This window comes from Neolamprologus brichardi, chromosome 7 (genome assembly GCF_056152115.1).
Source record: "Neolamprologus brichardi isolate AB-2024 chromosome 7, ASM5615211v1, whole genome shotgun sequence".
NCBI lineage: Eukaryota > Metazoa > Chordata > Actinopteri > Cichliformes > Cichlidae > Neolamprologus > Neolamprologus brichardi.
In genome coordinates, this window is record NC_142110.1 from 38,141,860 (window position 1) to 38,158,259 (window position 16,400).

General features: G+C 38.6%; 1 protein-coding gene across 5 annotated transcripts in view; it reads right to left on the reverse strand.

The window, feature by feature from the left end:
• rxraa (retinoid X receptor, alpha a) overlaps positions 1 to 16,400 on the reverse strand; it is a 109,179-nt gene that overhangs the window by 22,072 nt on the left and 70,707 nt on the right. For 3 of the 5 annotated variants that reach the window (XM_006795612.3, XM_006795610.3, XM_087843578.1), the window contains 2 exons: positions 4,933 to 5,083; positions 1,763 to 1,942 (listed from right to left, as the gene is read on the reverse strand). In XM_006795612.3, coding sequence (XP_006795675.1) covers positions 1,763 to 1,942; positions 4,933 to 5,083 — 331 coding nt within the window. Of the gene's footprint in view, positions 1 to 1,762; positions 1,943 to 4,932; positions 5,093 to 16,400 lie in introns of all 5 variants that reach the window. The other 2 variants (XM_006795611.3, XM_035909856.2) reach the window with 1 other exon arrangement.

Consider the following 16,400-nt stretch of genomic DNA (forward strand, 5'->3'; position numbering starts at 1 on the left):
TGCAAATTTTTCATCGTGCTGTGCAATTACAAGACATCATCCAGTTGGAGTACTCAGTTGGAGTATTAAACTTCACATATCTTGCAACATAAGTACAGCATCCATCTTTTGCACTGTGTGAAAAATGAGGTGGCTTACAATAACTAGGTAAGCTGTTTCCCACACCACATGTAAATTTCCAAAAATCATTAGAAGGAGAAGAAGACAAAAAAGGATTCCAGGAAATACAGTGGAAACATAAACTCGCATAGTTTCATAGTTTAACCGAGAATGTTTTTCTTCAGTCTACATTGCTGAAGTCTCCGTGTGGATTGCCTGCTCTCACAAACCCTCATTTGGTTTCCACGCACAGCCATGTTTGATTCATGGTGCTGAACAGATGAATGCATTCTAAAAAACTAATGCTGCAAGCAGAAAATTCTCTCATTTGAGATGCCGGGTTTTCTAAAAATTTGATGCGTCTCTAACATATGACGTCAGTTACCCTTGACATCGCTTGCTGGGTGAGATACAGTTGGTCTTTGCAGCTCTGCATCACTTGCCAAGTTTATCAAAGTATTCTGTTTTTTGTTTTCTTTGGCCTATAAGAAGTGGAAACTTTGCAACGAAAAGGAAGGATTACATTTGACATGTCAAAGTATTTTATGTCAACTTCTAGGGTATTTTGAAAGCTCTGTCGTTAATGAAGTCGTAGCTTAAATGAGTATTTGTGTGCAGTGTTGGGTGTAATGCATTCCAAAGTAATGTGTTACTATAATGAAATTACATTCTTCAGTAACACAGTAATGTAACGTGCTCTTGTACTAAATTCTATCATTAGATTAAAGTTAAAATGACGTTGTTACTAAAAGTTCTTCAGCTATCTACATGGGAGGCAGATAGAAAGGGGGAAACATAAAACATCAAACAAACTTTCTTTTTTTCCTGTGAACTTGTGCTACAATCAGATCATTTCAGTTTGTGTGCTAGAAGCAGAAAAATGGTGAAGTGGTCTTCAGCTTTTGATGAGTGGAGATGGACATTACTGCATCCAGGAAAGAAACAACAGCTTTGTACTACTAACATAACTTCGGCTCTTTGCAAAAATCTGCACAACCAGCATGCTAACGCAAAGCTAAAGCCCAGATATGTGTGCTGACCCCAGCCCAGCAGTCAGGCCCTGAACTTCAACAGGTAACAAAGGCAGTGATGAGCAGTCACGCTTGCAGCGCTGCAGCTTCCTTTTCAGCCTGTGCATTATAGAATTAAAGTAGAATCGCTGTGGCAATTGCTTTGAAGTGTCTTTGGGCTGTTTTTCAACTTTGCTTTGTTTTTTCAGCTTTGTGTTCATACATAAACACTGAAAGAAAGATCGTATGTGTGTCCTTATTAGAATAGGGATTTGTTTTGATGTAGCTTAAGTTATATCGTTAACTATACTGTTAACACATTACTGATGAGTAATGTGAAACTGATATATTGAATAATGCAACAGTTATGTACTGCACTTTCATTTCAAGTAATGACTCCGATACTGTTTCTGCACCAGTGTCAAACGCACCAGCCGTTTGAGTACAAACCAAATTCAGAATACCCCAAAATTCTGGAATCTCAAAATTCCGTATATTTCTACTCACAGAAATGCCAAAAATACATATCATATGGATTTCTGAATGTACTCCTTGGCTACTCACTTCCCCAAAATTGAGCATTTTAAAAGGAAGATTAATAAAAATAAGGAAATAGGAAAGTGAGACATTATCCTCAACGGTATGTGCTGTACCTTCTCTCTTCATGCCCATGGCTAAACACTTCTGGTAGCGACAGTACTGACAGCGGTTCCTCTGGCGTTTATCAATGACACAGTCTTTGTTGTCACGACAGGTGTAGGTCAGGTCTTTGCGGACAGTCCTTTTGAAGAAACCTTTGCAGCCCTCGCAGCTGTAGACTCCATAGTGTTTACCTGAGGAAAAGGGAAAAGAGATTGTTTGCTTAATGTTAGTTTTTGATCTTTTTTTTTTTTTTGAAACATAAGGTGACACAGTACACATGGATTTGCTGAGTTGGCTGTTTTGCTGCTTCTTCATTAGTACACACCTATGACCTTACCAACTACAACACATTCGGAGAATTTACTGTGATTTCATGAACATGTTATTTACCATTCTATTGTGGTTACAATAACACAAACAAATACACAGGAAACACTTTGAAAGAACAAAATAAAAACTATGATCACAGACCCTTCTACTAACCCTTTGGTGATGAAGGAAAAGAGGCTCACTAAAGGGAATATGTGAGGGGGGGTGGGGGGGGGGGGGCATTCTAATATGGTGTTGTCTGACCCTGTTTCTAACAGCTCTTTTTTGTTATTTATGACGGATGGAGTCCATTTGGTTTCTCCAGTGTTGATCAAACTGTTTCTTTGTTAGCTCTCTGCTGGGTCAGACCACCAGAGAAGATAAATAAAGCCCCCGAGCACAGCTAAATGAAGCATGACTTGCTATTAAACATTGTTTTGATTTTCCCCCTTGGGTGCACACAGCACCAATGACGCAGGATGACAGTAAAACTGTCCAATGAATTAGATATCCACCTTTATCCAGAGGCTACAAACTTTTCATGGTTATCCCCAGCAAAAATTGAAACACATGGTTATTTGTTGGCAGTGTGGGAAAAAAAGAGATTTAAGACAACTCTACAAAGATGAGTGCTGTGAGAGTCATTTCCTCGGATAACCCGTGGTTATCTGTTCACCCACGGTTAATGTTCTTGTGGTTCGGGTGGTTAAGCTAGAAGTTGGCCAAATGATAGCCAATGTTTAAGAAAACTCTGGAGCAAGCTATTGTTCTTTGAGAAGCCAAAAAGGTTATTTACAATCTTTATTTATTGCGCAACCTAAAGTGCTACGTGAGAAAGTTTGATTTGGGACAAAAAAAGATTACTGAAATATTAAGGGTGCCAGACTTAAATGGAATTGTATGCCTTTTCTTGTAACACGTTATATTGACTTTGCTTTGTTATCGTTACCATCTTTCAGAGACTAATCAAAAAATAGCCTTAAACGACCACCCACCCACCCATCTATCTGTCCATCCATCCGTCCATTACTGCTTATCCATGTTTGGGTCAAGGAGTCTAAGGAGAGCTATCCAGGCCTCCTTCTTCCTGGTCCCTGTCTCTGCTCTTCTAGGGAGACTCCAAGGCATTTCCAAGATAGCCGAGAAATGTAATTTGTCTAGTTTCAGGTCTTTCCCAGGGCTTCCTCCTGAAAATCCACTAAACAGGCTCTGGTTGGGCAAACTCCCATGCACCCTCGAATATCCCGAAGAGGATAAGCAGCTTGTCCAGTGTTCCATGATAAAGACAAAACCACATTGTTTCTCCTGAACACACTGTAGAATATATCTTGTATCTCTATCTGAATATAATTTGCCAGTGTCTGAACTTTAACTGTGTTGAAATGAAAATCAGGAAACTCCAAAATCTGCCTCTATTATTCATTGTACTGACTGCTTCACAGTAGGGATGAATGATGAGTTGCGCATGGTCGCCTTCAGACATAGCGCTTTCTTGTTTCAGTAAAAAAGTGATTTAAGGTTATGTTTCATCCAATCAAGATGATCTTTTGCCACATGATTTAGGTTCCTTTCATGTGCGTTCCTGCTGCTGCCCTCACATGCTTTTCTTCAGGAGTGGCTTTTTTCTGGCTTCCCTGTCATTTAGCCCAGATTTTTAAAGAATTCTGATGACTGTTGTCTTTCCAGGAAGCTCTCCCACTGCAACAAGCTGCAGTATGTAGTTCTGCCAGAGCATACTGTGGGGCTGTTTTCTGACCGAAGTTCATGTGTGGATCTCCTCCGGAGGTTTCTCCATGTGGTTAGAGCCCAGGCTTGGGCAAGATGCTGTGTAGTCCTGTTTTATTTTAATTGGAAACAGTGCAATATTATGCAGTCTAAGCTGTTTAGATTTTTTTTAAAAATAATCCATCCCATGTCAAGTATCCCTACAATCTTTTAGATTTTTTTTTTTTTTAGAAATTTCTGATTGGGAAGTGATTTGTGAACATGTTCAAATAGTCACCTAAGTGCTAAGCAGTGCTAAATGGACTTACATGGAGACGTTTCACTGCTCATCTGGAGTTCTAAATGATTAGTGGGAATTTCCCAGAATTTTAAATACTGTAGTGTAGAGGTGACTCCATTGTGTCTGCTGCACACTGTTGAAGCAGCTGTTAAAATTTTTAGATGCAGGAGATGCAACATTCATTGTTCATCAATCCGTTGATGAACAATGGCATTCCGATCATTCAGACACAAGTTAATTTTGGTTTCCCCATTGACCCCATTGCTCTATTCTGTGACACAGAGAGCAAACTACGCATTTGTTTTTGCCATTAGTTACTCTTGTCGGCATCAACACAAGTGAATCACAGCCACTAAAGTCCTACAGTTAGCATTGCCTGCCTATTCATTAATATGACTGCAACCAGTTGGATGTGACTGCACCCAGTTGGGGGCAGACATCAGAAGGCCCATTTTGAGTAACTACCTATTTCAGGGTCTTCTCTTGTGTGTTTCTGGTTCTTGTTCCCCTCTACTCTTGTAAACCCCTTCTTATCCCAGAGGTGTAAGGCTCTTATAAACCCATACACTCCAATTTGAAGCTTCTCTCTAAAATGTGTAGTCCAAGAAGCCCCATCCATTTCCACTGACATCCTCCCAAGTGAACTTGGTGTTGCTGTTCACTGCACAGATGTGCTCTGTGAAAGTTTCCAGTTCCTGTGTTTTGATTTTCCTCCTTCGCATACCTACCTTTAAAAACAGTAATCTCCAGTGAAAATAACCTTAGCCATTACCGGTTCTCAAAAAGATTTCTGACAAGGTCAATTCTGACATTGAATTATTTTCATGCTTCCTTTGCAGACAGTCATCACAGTCTGATGTCACTCACCTGAGGAGCGGTCACCGCAGATGGCGCAGATGTGTTTGGTGAGTGACAGAGCTGTGCTCGAGGGCTGGGCAGGCACCTTCATCACGCCGTTGAGGCCCAGTGGAGGCTTTATGTCCTCCGTACTGCTGACAGAGTTCATTGGAGAGTTCAGCTGGAACATCAACACACAGAAACACACACGCCGACAAGTCACAATGCAGCCCGCTAAACTCAAAACATCAAAATCGCACAAGCACCGTCAAATAAATCACATAAGCTTAAGGTCAAATTCGCCAAGAAGATTATACACAATAAGGACATTACATGAAACTGGAGTCATGTCACTCAGGGAGTACTGAACAATCTGAAATGTACAAAACAAAAGGCATATTAAGACTACTGATGCGTAATATAGATGGTCAGCAGCCCTAGCAACACCTCTTTTTTCCTCTGTCATTTCTCCCTTTCTCTCTCCTCCCTCCTGTTCCCCTTGTTTTCAGATCTAAATCTGGCGCAGCAGGATCCTGCACCACTCAACCCCAGGAACTCTTTTATTCATGCTCTCAACAAGCCCTGCTGGCTCCAAAATGTTCAGCGCTAGCATAACTCTACTGCAAAATTGAACAGTACAGCAGAATAAAGAGACAGCATTTGTTTTAGCAGCAGCGCAACTGCAGCCCTAAGTCTAACTTCAATAGTTGCCTGTGTGTCTCTCTCTGAAGGAGCTTTGATAAAATTCATCCAAAAATGACCCCTCTTTGCTTTCTGCTGAAAGTGAAAAGCAAGGGGGAGGCTAATTATTATAACAAGCTACACGCTGTTTCTAGAGGAGATAAACGTTACGGGGAAATATATAAATTATTCACTAAATATACTGGATGGAACAGAAACAAGCCAACTATTAGTGGGAAAAAATGACTTCATGAAAAAAAGTAAAAGCACTAGTCTGATTGACTGTGCTAAAACCACAGTATTTTTACATGGGGGTAAGAAAGGGGGAAGGAAAACTGCATATAGTCAGACAAGTAGATTCTCCACAGGCACATTCATAACAGAGGGATGAGAGACAGAACACTATTGGCAGAGCAGAGCCAGATGTGTTTTTATTAAGTTACTACACATGAGAAATGTCTTATAGCACAAACACTTTCTGAGTTAAAATTAAGTTCATACTGTTGCAGAGGAACCCTGTCTATATCTGCTGGGATTAGGAATGACAGAAAAGCCATTTACATCTTATAATGACAAGGCTAACATATTTTGTCACTCTAAAACACACCCTAAGCCGTGTTTACACTCATCTGACAAAAGTACATTAGGAGCATAATGGAAGAACATAGAAAAGTATACATCAGGGCAAACAATGCCCTTTATTAGACGCACAGGACATAAACCAAACAGCCACTGAGTTAATATGCATGTTGGTAAGTGGTTACACAACTACAGTTGTAGCTGTGTAATATCTTTATAACTGGGAATTACAGAATCTCAGGTTTACATTGCTACAATTCATAGAAATATCACTTAGATTATACATGAAACTAATTAGGATATTAGCTAAAAATGCCTTGAAATTAAAATGGGTATTATTCTGTTTTTATTCAGAGTACACGAGTAAAGGTGGTGGACTTAAAAACTTTCAGGAAAAAAAAAGAGAAGAAATGTTTTAAGTGATTTTTTGCAAAATCACATTTACTGGATACACACGTGTGTCTCGGTGAGCACCAAATGGATTTTTTTATCCACATATTGTTAAAGGCAAAATCATACTGAATACTTAAAAGAAACAGACGGGCTAAAAATCAAAGGAGCTGTAGCTGAGATATACTGACTTTTAGTGAAGGGTCAAGCTCCAACAACCCTCCAGTCCAGAGTAGAGATGGCACATACCACTTTTTTATGTCCGATACCGATATCATAAATTTGGATATCTGCCGATACCGATATGAATCCGATATAGTGTGTTTTTTAATCAATAAAACGTTTTTTTTTAATATCTTGCTGCATTTTGTATAAGTTCATACTCAAGTTTAAATAAATAACAACACTAAAGCTATTCTGTTATACCTGTATGTAAAAAATACACTGCGCCCAAAATATTTCATAGTTCAGCAACACCGATCAATCTAATAAAGTTAAACCTGCTCCATCCTCCCTATTCTGTTATTTTAAAGAGTACTTATATTAAGAAATATTAAGCAACCTAACTAATAGGGTTGCAAACTCCCAGCAAAAAAAAAATAGGGAACCACCCCCCACCTCATGATGCTTAATCGATGTAATCAAATTTAATTTTATGCAGTGTGGGGAAAAATGCACAGAAATAAATTATTTTTCAAGAATAATTAAATAGATTCAACATCTTTCTTCAACAGAATTGCAGAATTCACAGATGGTATCTTCCCAAAGGAAAAAGTACTATAGCTTACTAGGGTATATTAGACTTAACAGTTACTATATACAGTAATGGACTTCTATACATTTTACATCAGATTAAAACTTTGGGTGTAAGATTGGGATAATTATTTATTAAAAGCTAGACATTTTAAATTACAATAAGAAAGAAAAGTATGTCTTTGTGCCCCCTTTTCCCTGTTCATGCCCTATCAGCCCCCCTGGCTAAACTTTGCTAGATCCGCCCCTGCACAGTTACCAGCCGTCAGCTGCGTAGAAAAAGATCCTGGTCTAGAAAGTAATATTAAATAAATTCCAACAGCTTATCAAGGTTAATAGTGCTGCTGTTGTTCAGCCGCTGGTTTCCTCTTTCTGGTGAGAAGTGGGCCAAAAACAAAGAAGAGAGACAGACTCACGACAGAAAAGCCGATCAGCTGATCATTGATCAGTTTCACGATTGAAGTAGCAGCAGGAGAGAGAGAGAGAAAAGAGGCAGTCGCTCCATATATGTTCCATCGCGGGAATGCTTTACAAACATTCAGAGATGAACTTACACACTTGCTTTACTTCTCTCTGGGAAAACTTCCTCGGAGATGAAATGCTGGTTTGCTAGCGAGGCTACAAATACACACAGCCGCTCTATCACGTGATGCATACTGCTCCGACGTGCTACGGTTATGAGCCGAGTTATGCCGTGTAGCAAGTTTTGTGAGGTGCTTTTTTGATATTTAATGGATCGGATTACATTTTTACAATTTTTTATTTCTCGCCGATATCCGATCCAGTAATTTGGGTCAGTATCGGACCGATACCGATACGTAATATCAGATCGGTCCATCTCTAGTCCACAGTTCCCATATTTGAACTCATCAGCATGTTTCATAAGAAAAGAAAGTCAAGGAACACAGCTCCTCTAGAACCATGGACAATATATCAGTTTAATTTATTTTTATTTCACTATGTATTTTTACAGATCATGTATCATAAAGATAAGGCAGATAAGACATGCATACAAAAATACTTTTATATGCAGCTTATATGTAAATATGTAAATAACTACATACTCAAATTGGAAGTACACATGGCCAAGATACTACCTGCACTGCACACAATCTGTATACAAGCCACTGTGGCATTTCACCTTCAACAGCTTGCACACCCTAAAATCGGATCCCTCTTTAATGCTGAAAAAAATGTTAGCTGTGCCAAATACATACATATTGCTGGAAGCTACAATACACCATGCTTCCATTGAGAGAAATATTCAAGTCCATGGTGATTTGCCATCACATCAAATAGGAAATACTAGATGTCTCCTGCATCATTTTACACATATTTCCAGAGAATTCAGCATGACATATGGGGTGTCATGGGAACTTGGGGAACTGAGTTGAATTTCAAAATTATAGCTTACATAAGTTAGAATGTTTGGCTGTGTGAATGATGGATTAACTTGGGAGGGAGGGATGAGTGAGTTAAAAAGGCTAAACCCCCTTTCACCATAAGGAAATGTTTAGTTTACACCCTGGCACTCACCACTGGCCTGAGCTTCACACTAGGGGTGGGTTTTTATAATCGATTTATCGATTAAAATCGATTCTGGCTTGGATTACGTAAAATCGATTCATTAAAATCCTGAATCGATTTTTTAATATAAATTTATTTTGCCCGAAATGCCAGAATCTCAGGTGAAATCTCACAAAATTTCAACAACCACCAAACAGCTAAAACAGTAAATGAGAGCAGGAACACGGATTCTGCACAAAGACTTAAACACACAGCGCAGCCCGCAGATCAGAATCAGTTAGATGTCGAATTTCTCACAGTTTGGGCTGAAAGCCGACAGCCCGCTGATTCTGATCTGACGGCGGGTCTGCGCTTTGTGTTCACGCCCTTTATGCGCTGATTCTAAAGCTGTTAGTTTGATGTCTCTCCAAACAATATTGACCGAACCAGCAGCAAAAGAGGATCCAAACTAGCTTCACAAAAACATCGTCAAGTATTCACTCTTACTTTCTCTCTCTCTCTCTCTCTCTCTCTCTCTCTCTCATTCGCTTGCTTGTTACACAAGTCTACCGTTGTTTACAGCGCTATCGGCCGACTTTTTTTTTTTCTGTTTTATATACTTCCGAAAAGAAAACCTAATTTCTGCCGTTCAATGCTGAACAAATTTAAACTTTTTAAAATTATGCAAAATGCAAAATGCTTAGCCGTGTCTCTAATAAAACCGCTGTAACTTCAGAGGTAATGTTCATGTGTTGATTAATGGTTTTCTTTCGTTTTTGATGTACTGCAGAATATTTTTATAAAATCCAGGCCAGGAAAAATCACCTTCATGTGTTTCTGTGTTTTATCTTCAGCTACTTTGACACAAAGGCATCTGCTGTGACGCTCACACCTCTGATAAAGTCTTGCGTGTGTCAGCTTCCTTTTTATAGATACAAAAATATGTAAACGTACTAATCAGAATTATAATATTTCTGACTGTCAAAATTTCCCATATTCAAATCGAAGTGAATCGAATCGAATCGAATTAAATCGAATCGTGGATCGAATCGATTCTGGACCTTGTGAATCGGAATTGAATCGATTCTAAAAATCAGTGACGATACCCAGCTCTACTTCACACTGTATGCACACAAACAAACACACACACAGAGGCACACACAGACAGCCTCAGTTGGGAAAAAAAAAAGGTTACCATCCTACACAGCTTCCAATAGTACTTCAAATAAAGGTTAAAAAGGAAACATTGTAGAAAAAACACAATACAATGCAGAATTTCAAGGGACACTAAAGGTCAGCAATGCATGCAATTCAATATCTGAATCAACTCCTGGGAGTCAAAGCTGATGTCATTGTTTTCTTCCAGTATAAGGCCACGTGATAGGAGCGTGACGAATCAATGAAGGATATGCAGTGATGCAATCAGCCAGAAAAAGTTGGTATAATTTTTGCATCTGGTTTTCAAGCTAAAATAATTTTTAATCCTACAACTGTTTATAACTTGCATAGTTCACATTTCTGTATAACTGTATATCTCAGATTTCTGTATAGTTTTTCATATTTATATCCTGTTCATAGCCTGTACATAGCTTGTACTTACTACAGCCTGTACATACTTATAGTTATAGAATATTCATAACATACTTCATACCGTGTACATTATAACATACCATAATAGACCCATTTCTGTAATATACATACATATCTATATTATTGCTAATATATATTGTAATATATCTATATCACGGCTAAAGCACTTCTGGATGGATGCAAACTGCATTTCGTTGCCCTGTACCTGTGCATGTGCAATGACAATAAAGTTGAATTCTATTCTATTCTAAAAAAAATGTCAGTGTTCATTGTGTATCTACTTATAGCAGAGCTTATCAAACTTTCAAATACCCCCCCCCCCCCAAAAAAAGTTTGCAACACCAGCCCCACCAATCCTTGCAGAATCTTACTAAAATAAATATCTTCAAAACTGCATTTAAAAGAAAAACATCCTGTTTGTTTTCCATCATTAGATGATATTCATTCAGATGAACCTCTTTTCATATTGTTCCCCTGGTTATCCAAGCAAGACAAAAACCCAACTCTCCACTGTGGTTCAATGCCCCACCAGGGGGCCTGTCACACAGTCTGTGGAACACCATGGTTTAAGGGGTCCTAAAACAAAGACCTAGTGTTGATGCTAGTGGTAACTGTGAGAAAGAAAAAATTAAATAGAAAAGATTAGTTTGGATATAGCCTCAAATTTGCAGGACAAAAAGGGTACAGGGATATACCTGCATCACTTTGGCAGCACGTGAACACACCCACATCTATGCAAGTTTATCCACATGCATGCACAAACCCACATCATGAGGTCTTACCTCAGTTAAACGCCTGAGTCTAGTCCTTTCCCCTGGAGTGCAGCACTAACAGAGCTGTCTTCCTGACTGAGACTGTCTCTATCAAACCCTCTTTCTCCCTGACAGAAAAGATTCTTCTCTCTTACAATCTATTTTCAGTGAACCTGCAACTCAATCTCAGCAACACTGCTCCCCAACAGTGGGGTGGGCAGGCTAGGGGGGGCTTTTCTTTTCCTTCTGCCCATGGCGATGGAGACAAGGCAGGGAGATTAAAGTGGCTCAGGACTAGTTCTGGAAATAGAATATATGCACCCGCCCTTACAACACACACACACATGTGAACCATTGCAGGGAGGTATGCCAGTTGTGTGTACAGCTCTGGGAAACCCCACTAACAAGCCTCTCCTTAGACACCAAAGAGACACTTTAAGGACAAGAAAGCTTAAAACAGACTAGGGTCATTTAAAATTCAAGACTTTTCAACGTAACACACGATTCCCTGCAGAACAATGTACAAAACAAAAGAGACCTGAAATGGTCTAACTAAATTACACATTTTTTTTCTCTCTGTAGGTGTTACATAACATGTTGTGGAGGGCATTCCAGTGATACATCCAGTACAGTGGGGGTCTGTGTCTGCTTGAGGGTGTCAGATTCTGCACTGAACTGATATGCATGATTATATGTTCTGTGCCACCTGCTGGCTCCAGCATTCGGCTGTAACATTCAAACATTAGGCTAAAGGTGATGAATTAATAGTTCTACAAATATGAATGGAAAAGTGACAGAAAGTATCAGCGGCTGCATGGAAATATATTAAAAAAAAACAGCGCATAAGTGTTACTTTGGTTTGGAATTACAAAAACACTATGACACATTATGCCAAACAAGTGTTTTTTTTAATGTTGGGTCATGATAGCAACAGATATGTGTGGTTAATTACAATGAAGAGAAAAAAAAACCAAAACTAGAGGTGCACAAATCAACTGTCCGGGGACCAACACGGGACGATTTCCGACCAGTTAGCCTCCAGTATGGACACTTATGAACTGGTCCATTTTGTGGGTGCAAAACATGCACACAATGGTGCAGGTAAATCTCACACACACACTTATAGCCACACACTATCATGTTAGTGTGGAAGTTAACCCAAAGTAATCTATGGCACACCACCACAAAAACGCTCAAACCAACAAACCACATACCCGATCATCCCCTGTGCATTTTAAAGAAACTACAAAGGAAAAGCGGCTAAAACTAAAGCTATCTAGAGCTCAAAGTGAGACACAAGCCAGCAACCTAAAGTATGTGGTAAGAACAAAGGATGAAAGCACAAATTTAGAAAAAAGTGAGAAATAGAAAAGATTTGACAATGAAGCACCTGCCCTGTTATCTGTTAAAGGAATAAACACACTGGAAAATGATGTAAGCACCTGATATTTGCTTTGTTACATAAATCAGTACAAATTGTAGTTTAATAATTCATTTTATTTTGAAAATAAAAATTGGAATTGGCCAATAAAACCGCAATCAGTTCATTTTTAAGCAAAACCTAATTTTTACTATGTGACAGCAGTCAAAAACAGTACATCATGGCCTTTATTACACTAATATATACTCCAGTTACAAAGTACAAAAAAATCCAATCATGAACCAGTGAAGATATCTCAAAAACTAAATATACTACAAAAAGATAAATGACAATACAATAAATTATAATATTTTATTATTGAAACCATAAACAAAAAAACAATAGTTCAACAAAATAATGATAAAGGGAAAAAAAGTGTATTAGTGCAGCTCGCATTACTCATAATTCATTTTAACAGAAATAACAGAATATTCTTGGCAGCTGAACAGCCCCTGTGAACTATTAATATTCTATGACAATACATGGCGGTGGAAATCTAAAGAAAGGAGCGTCCCCTGAGCGAACACAGGACAAAAGAGAAAGAAGAGTAGAGACAGTAGAGGCCTGTGCTTAAGATGAGCTTAGCTCGATTCAGAGAGTCAGAGCACAGAGTTTGCTCGTAAAGATACTTCAAAAGGAGACATCAAATCCTCGTGCACCACTCCTTAATGCACAATCCTCATGTGGAACTTCAGTTACTTTGCTGTTCAAGGGCACCTTTGTTAATACAGAGAAAGTTATCTTCACTGGGTCTTTTCAAAAACGCCCTTATAGAATTTCTTCATAAGGTTTTCCATTAAAGAGCGGCACAACATGACCAGGAACTGAATGTTCTACTTCACAACCCACTGTTTCCGATCACACTCCTGACACTTGTTCCGCTCCCTCTACTGTGCTTTGCTTAAGAATTATTAATTTTTGTAACTTTAATTTATTTCTGCTTTAAGGCATGAAACTGAAACTATCTGCAGCTAGAATGTAAAAGCAAGGAAGTGTGAGTGGACCTGATACAAATCTGCTGTTGACACGAGATGAAGTCTAACCAGCTGTCGACTGAGAGGTGAGGACAGGGGATCAGGTAATGATCTAGCCTAATGATAACCCCAAGTCCCCTTTCACCTCTGACACATTGTGACAATCACTTCCTTCTAAAAGAACACTTATCTTGGGACTCGTGCAAAGCATGGGTGGAATGAGTCAGAACTTTCCTCTCATCGCTGTTGTGTGTGTGAGCGTTATCTTGACATGCATCAACAGAGACGGGGTATCAGATTTCACACAGGGAGGATGTGGTGATGGACCCCTCTTCTGTAGCCTGTGGGCTTTAGCCACAGTTAGATAACTTATAAAAGATCGTAAAGACACTTTTTTTGAACGCACACAGCTCACATAACAAAAACTAATCAACGGACACATGCACGGCACAGTTCATGCAGTTATTTGTGGATGAACTCTGGGATCCTCTGCGAATAGGTCCTGTCATGTAACAGCAAATTACATGAGTCATGCTCAGGATGAGGAAACAGGAAGGAAAGGCAAATTTTAGCTATTACAGTATGCACTGTATGACCATCATGATTACATCCAGCACTCTCAGAATTACTGTCAAAAAGACATTTTTTGGCCTATGTAATGGAAAAATGTCCGTATACTTTATGCTTCTAAAGACTGCAGTACATAATGTGTACTTACATTGTACTTACATTAAGCTTTCTAAATACACAGTAATTAAAAAGCACCGTGTTACCATTATATTCACACCTACATAGTCACTGCATTGGCCTATTTCAAAAAGAACAAAAAGTTATAACAGGAAACAATAATGTCACTATTTTTTGAACTGCTTACTTAGCTGAAGCCTTGGTGATTGCATGTGGAAACCTTGTATTTATGGAGGCTTTTAGCACAACAGTGAATAATTAAGTCTCCGTCAAAAGTCTCAGTGAACGAAAGGAATCAATGAAAAATAAAAAAGGATCCCTCACTTACACATGGGATCCCAACGTGGCCATAATTTATGTATTTTAATAGCTTATTAAGTGAATACATACATTATTTATCAACCATTAATAAAGCCTTTGGTTACAAAATATAAATCCTTCCTAAGTATGTCTTTTTGTAAAATAGCTCCGTGATTATTGTCACTAAGCTCTATTAAAACGCTCTCCCTACTCTCTCCCAGTAGAATTTAGCAGAAGCAGACATTATTCCAGACAGCTTGGAGGTTTCTAACACTCGCCCCATGCTGTGCCATAGCAGATAAAATGAATCATCGCAAGCACTGCCAGCTTATGTGTGTGTGTGTGTGTGTGCGTGTTTTGACAGAAACTTTTGTTGCAGTGAAAAAAAGAGGATATTAAGCCTATCAGTGCTGTGGAAGCAGTGAGCCTTGCAGCAGTGAAGCTGGAATACACACAGTAACTTGCAGCTGTTGTCTCACCTCAGAATGGCACTGCTGGGCACGTATTTTGTCTAAGTGTTTTTGGAATCTATTGGAGTTTTTGTACATACAGGGGTGGGTTCACGGCATGAGTGGATCTATGTGTCTATGTGGATATATGAATTTCTGGAGTTACATGCAAGCACAAGCGTGCATTATCATTTGGTCTCCATGTGCATGTGTAAGTGTGTTGTTTGCGTGGGTGTTGATGAGCATACAGCAAAAGCCAGGGTGTTTCCTGCATAGAGAAATTGTTGGTGCCACCCAACGATGTTTTAATCAGAGCCACCAGAATTTAGTTTCAATAATTATTTTAATTAATAATCAATTTGATTGAGTTTGCATGAAATTCAGAAGATACATGCAGCATAAAACTTGAATTATTATTTTTTGATTAGTGTGTGACCTAGAATGCAAATACTCTGCATATATACATTTATAATGGCCAATGATAAAATTGTCTTATTCCAAGGGAAAAAAACAACAACAAAGAAAACAAAAACAAAAAAACCCACTGTTTTTGCAACCTTTGAATAAACATGTATTTCTAACTGATAAAATGAGCTATATGCTGTAATACTGCCTGACTATTGAAAATTAGAGATGCACTAAATGATCACCCAGCAACTAGAATCATATGTATTTGACAGGCTGTGATGGGCTGATTAATCTTAGATAAAGATTCTGTGCTAATCCGTCATAGCTTGACATGCACTTGTCCAGAAATGTAACTAAATATAGGAAAATATGTCACAACAACTGCAATATCTGTGCTAGATGGAAATATGCCGTGCAAAAGACAAAAAATTAAACACAACAAATTGAATTATGTAAACTGCGAATGCCAACAGCCAATTATCTAACAATGTAGCATTTCCTATTTCCTCATTTTGATAGCACTGAAAATAAACATAGGCAACTACAAAATCTTTTAATGATTTATTTGAGCTGTTCTCTTTGTTGCAATATTAAAATGACTGTTGTGACATCAAATAAGAAAAACAGGAAATGGGGGCACAAGTTTGAATGTATTTTGGATTTTTTTCCTAATCTAGTCAGACTTTGGAAATCAAAATCTGGCAAGAAAATTGCAACTGATGCATTTCTACAGAAAATGTATGAATTATGAGCTGCACTTGCACTTGAGTTGTCTGCCATTCAGTATTCCCACAGCACACTCTTTGTGAGAAACTATTTCAAAAACTGTACACTGGCATGTCCTCTTTGTTGTAAAGATGGGTCACTATCTTACATTTCACTTCGAGATGGATAAAGACATATTTTTGGTTTCAAGACAGGCACCAGTCCAGAGATTAATGCTCTAGTGATTATGTTATCAGCGTAGCTTTTTAGGTGTTTCCTACTGTGCACCATAAAAATGAACAAA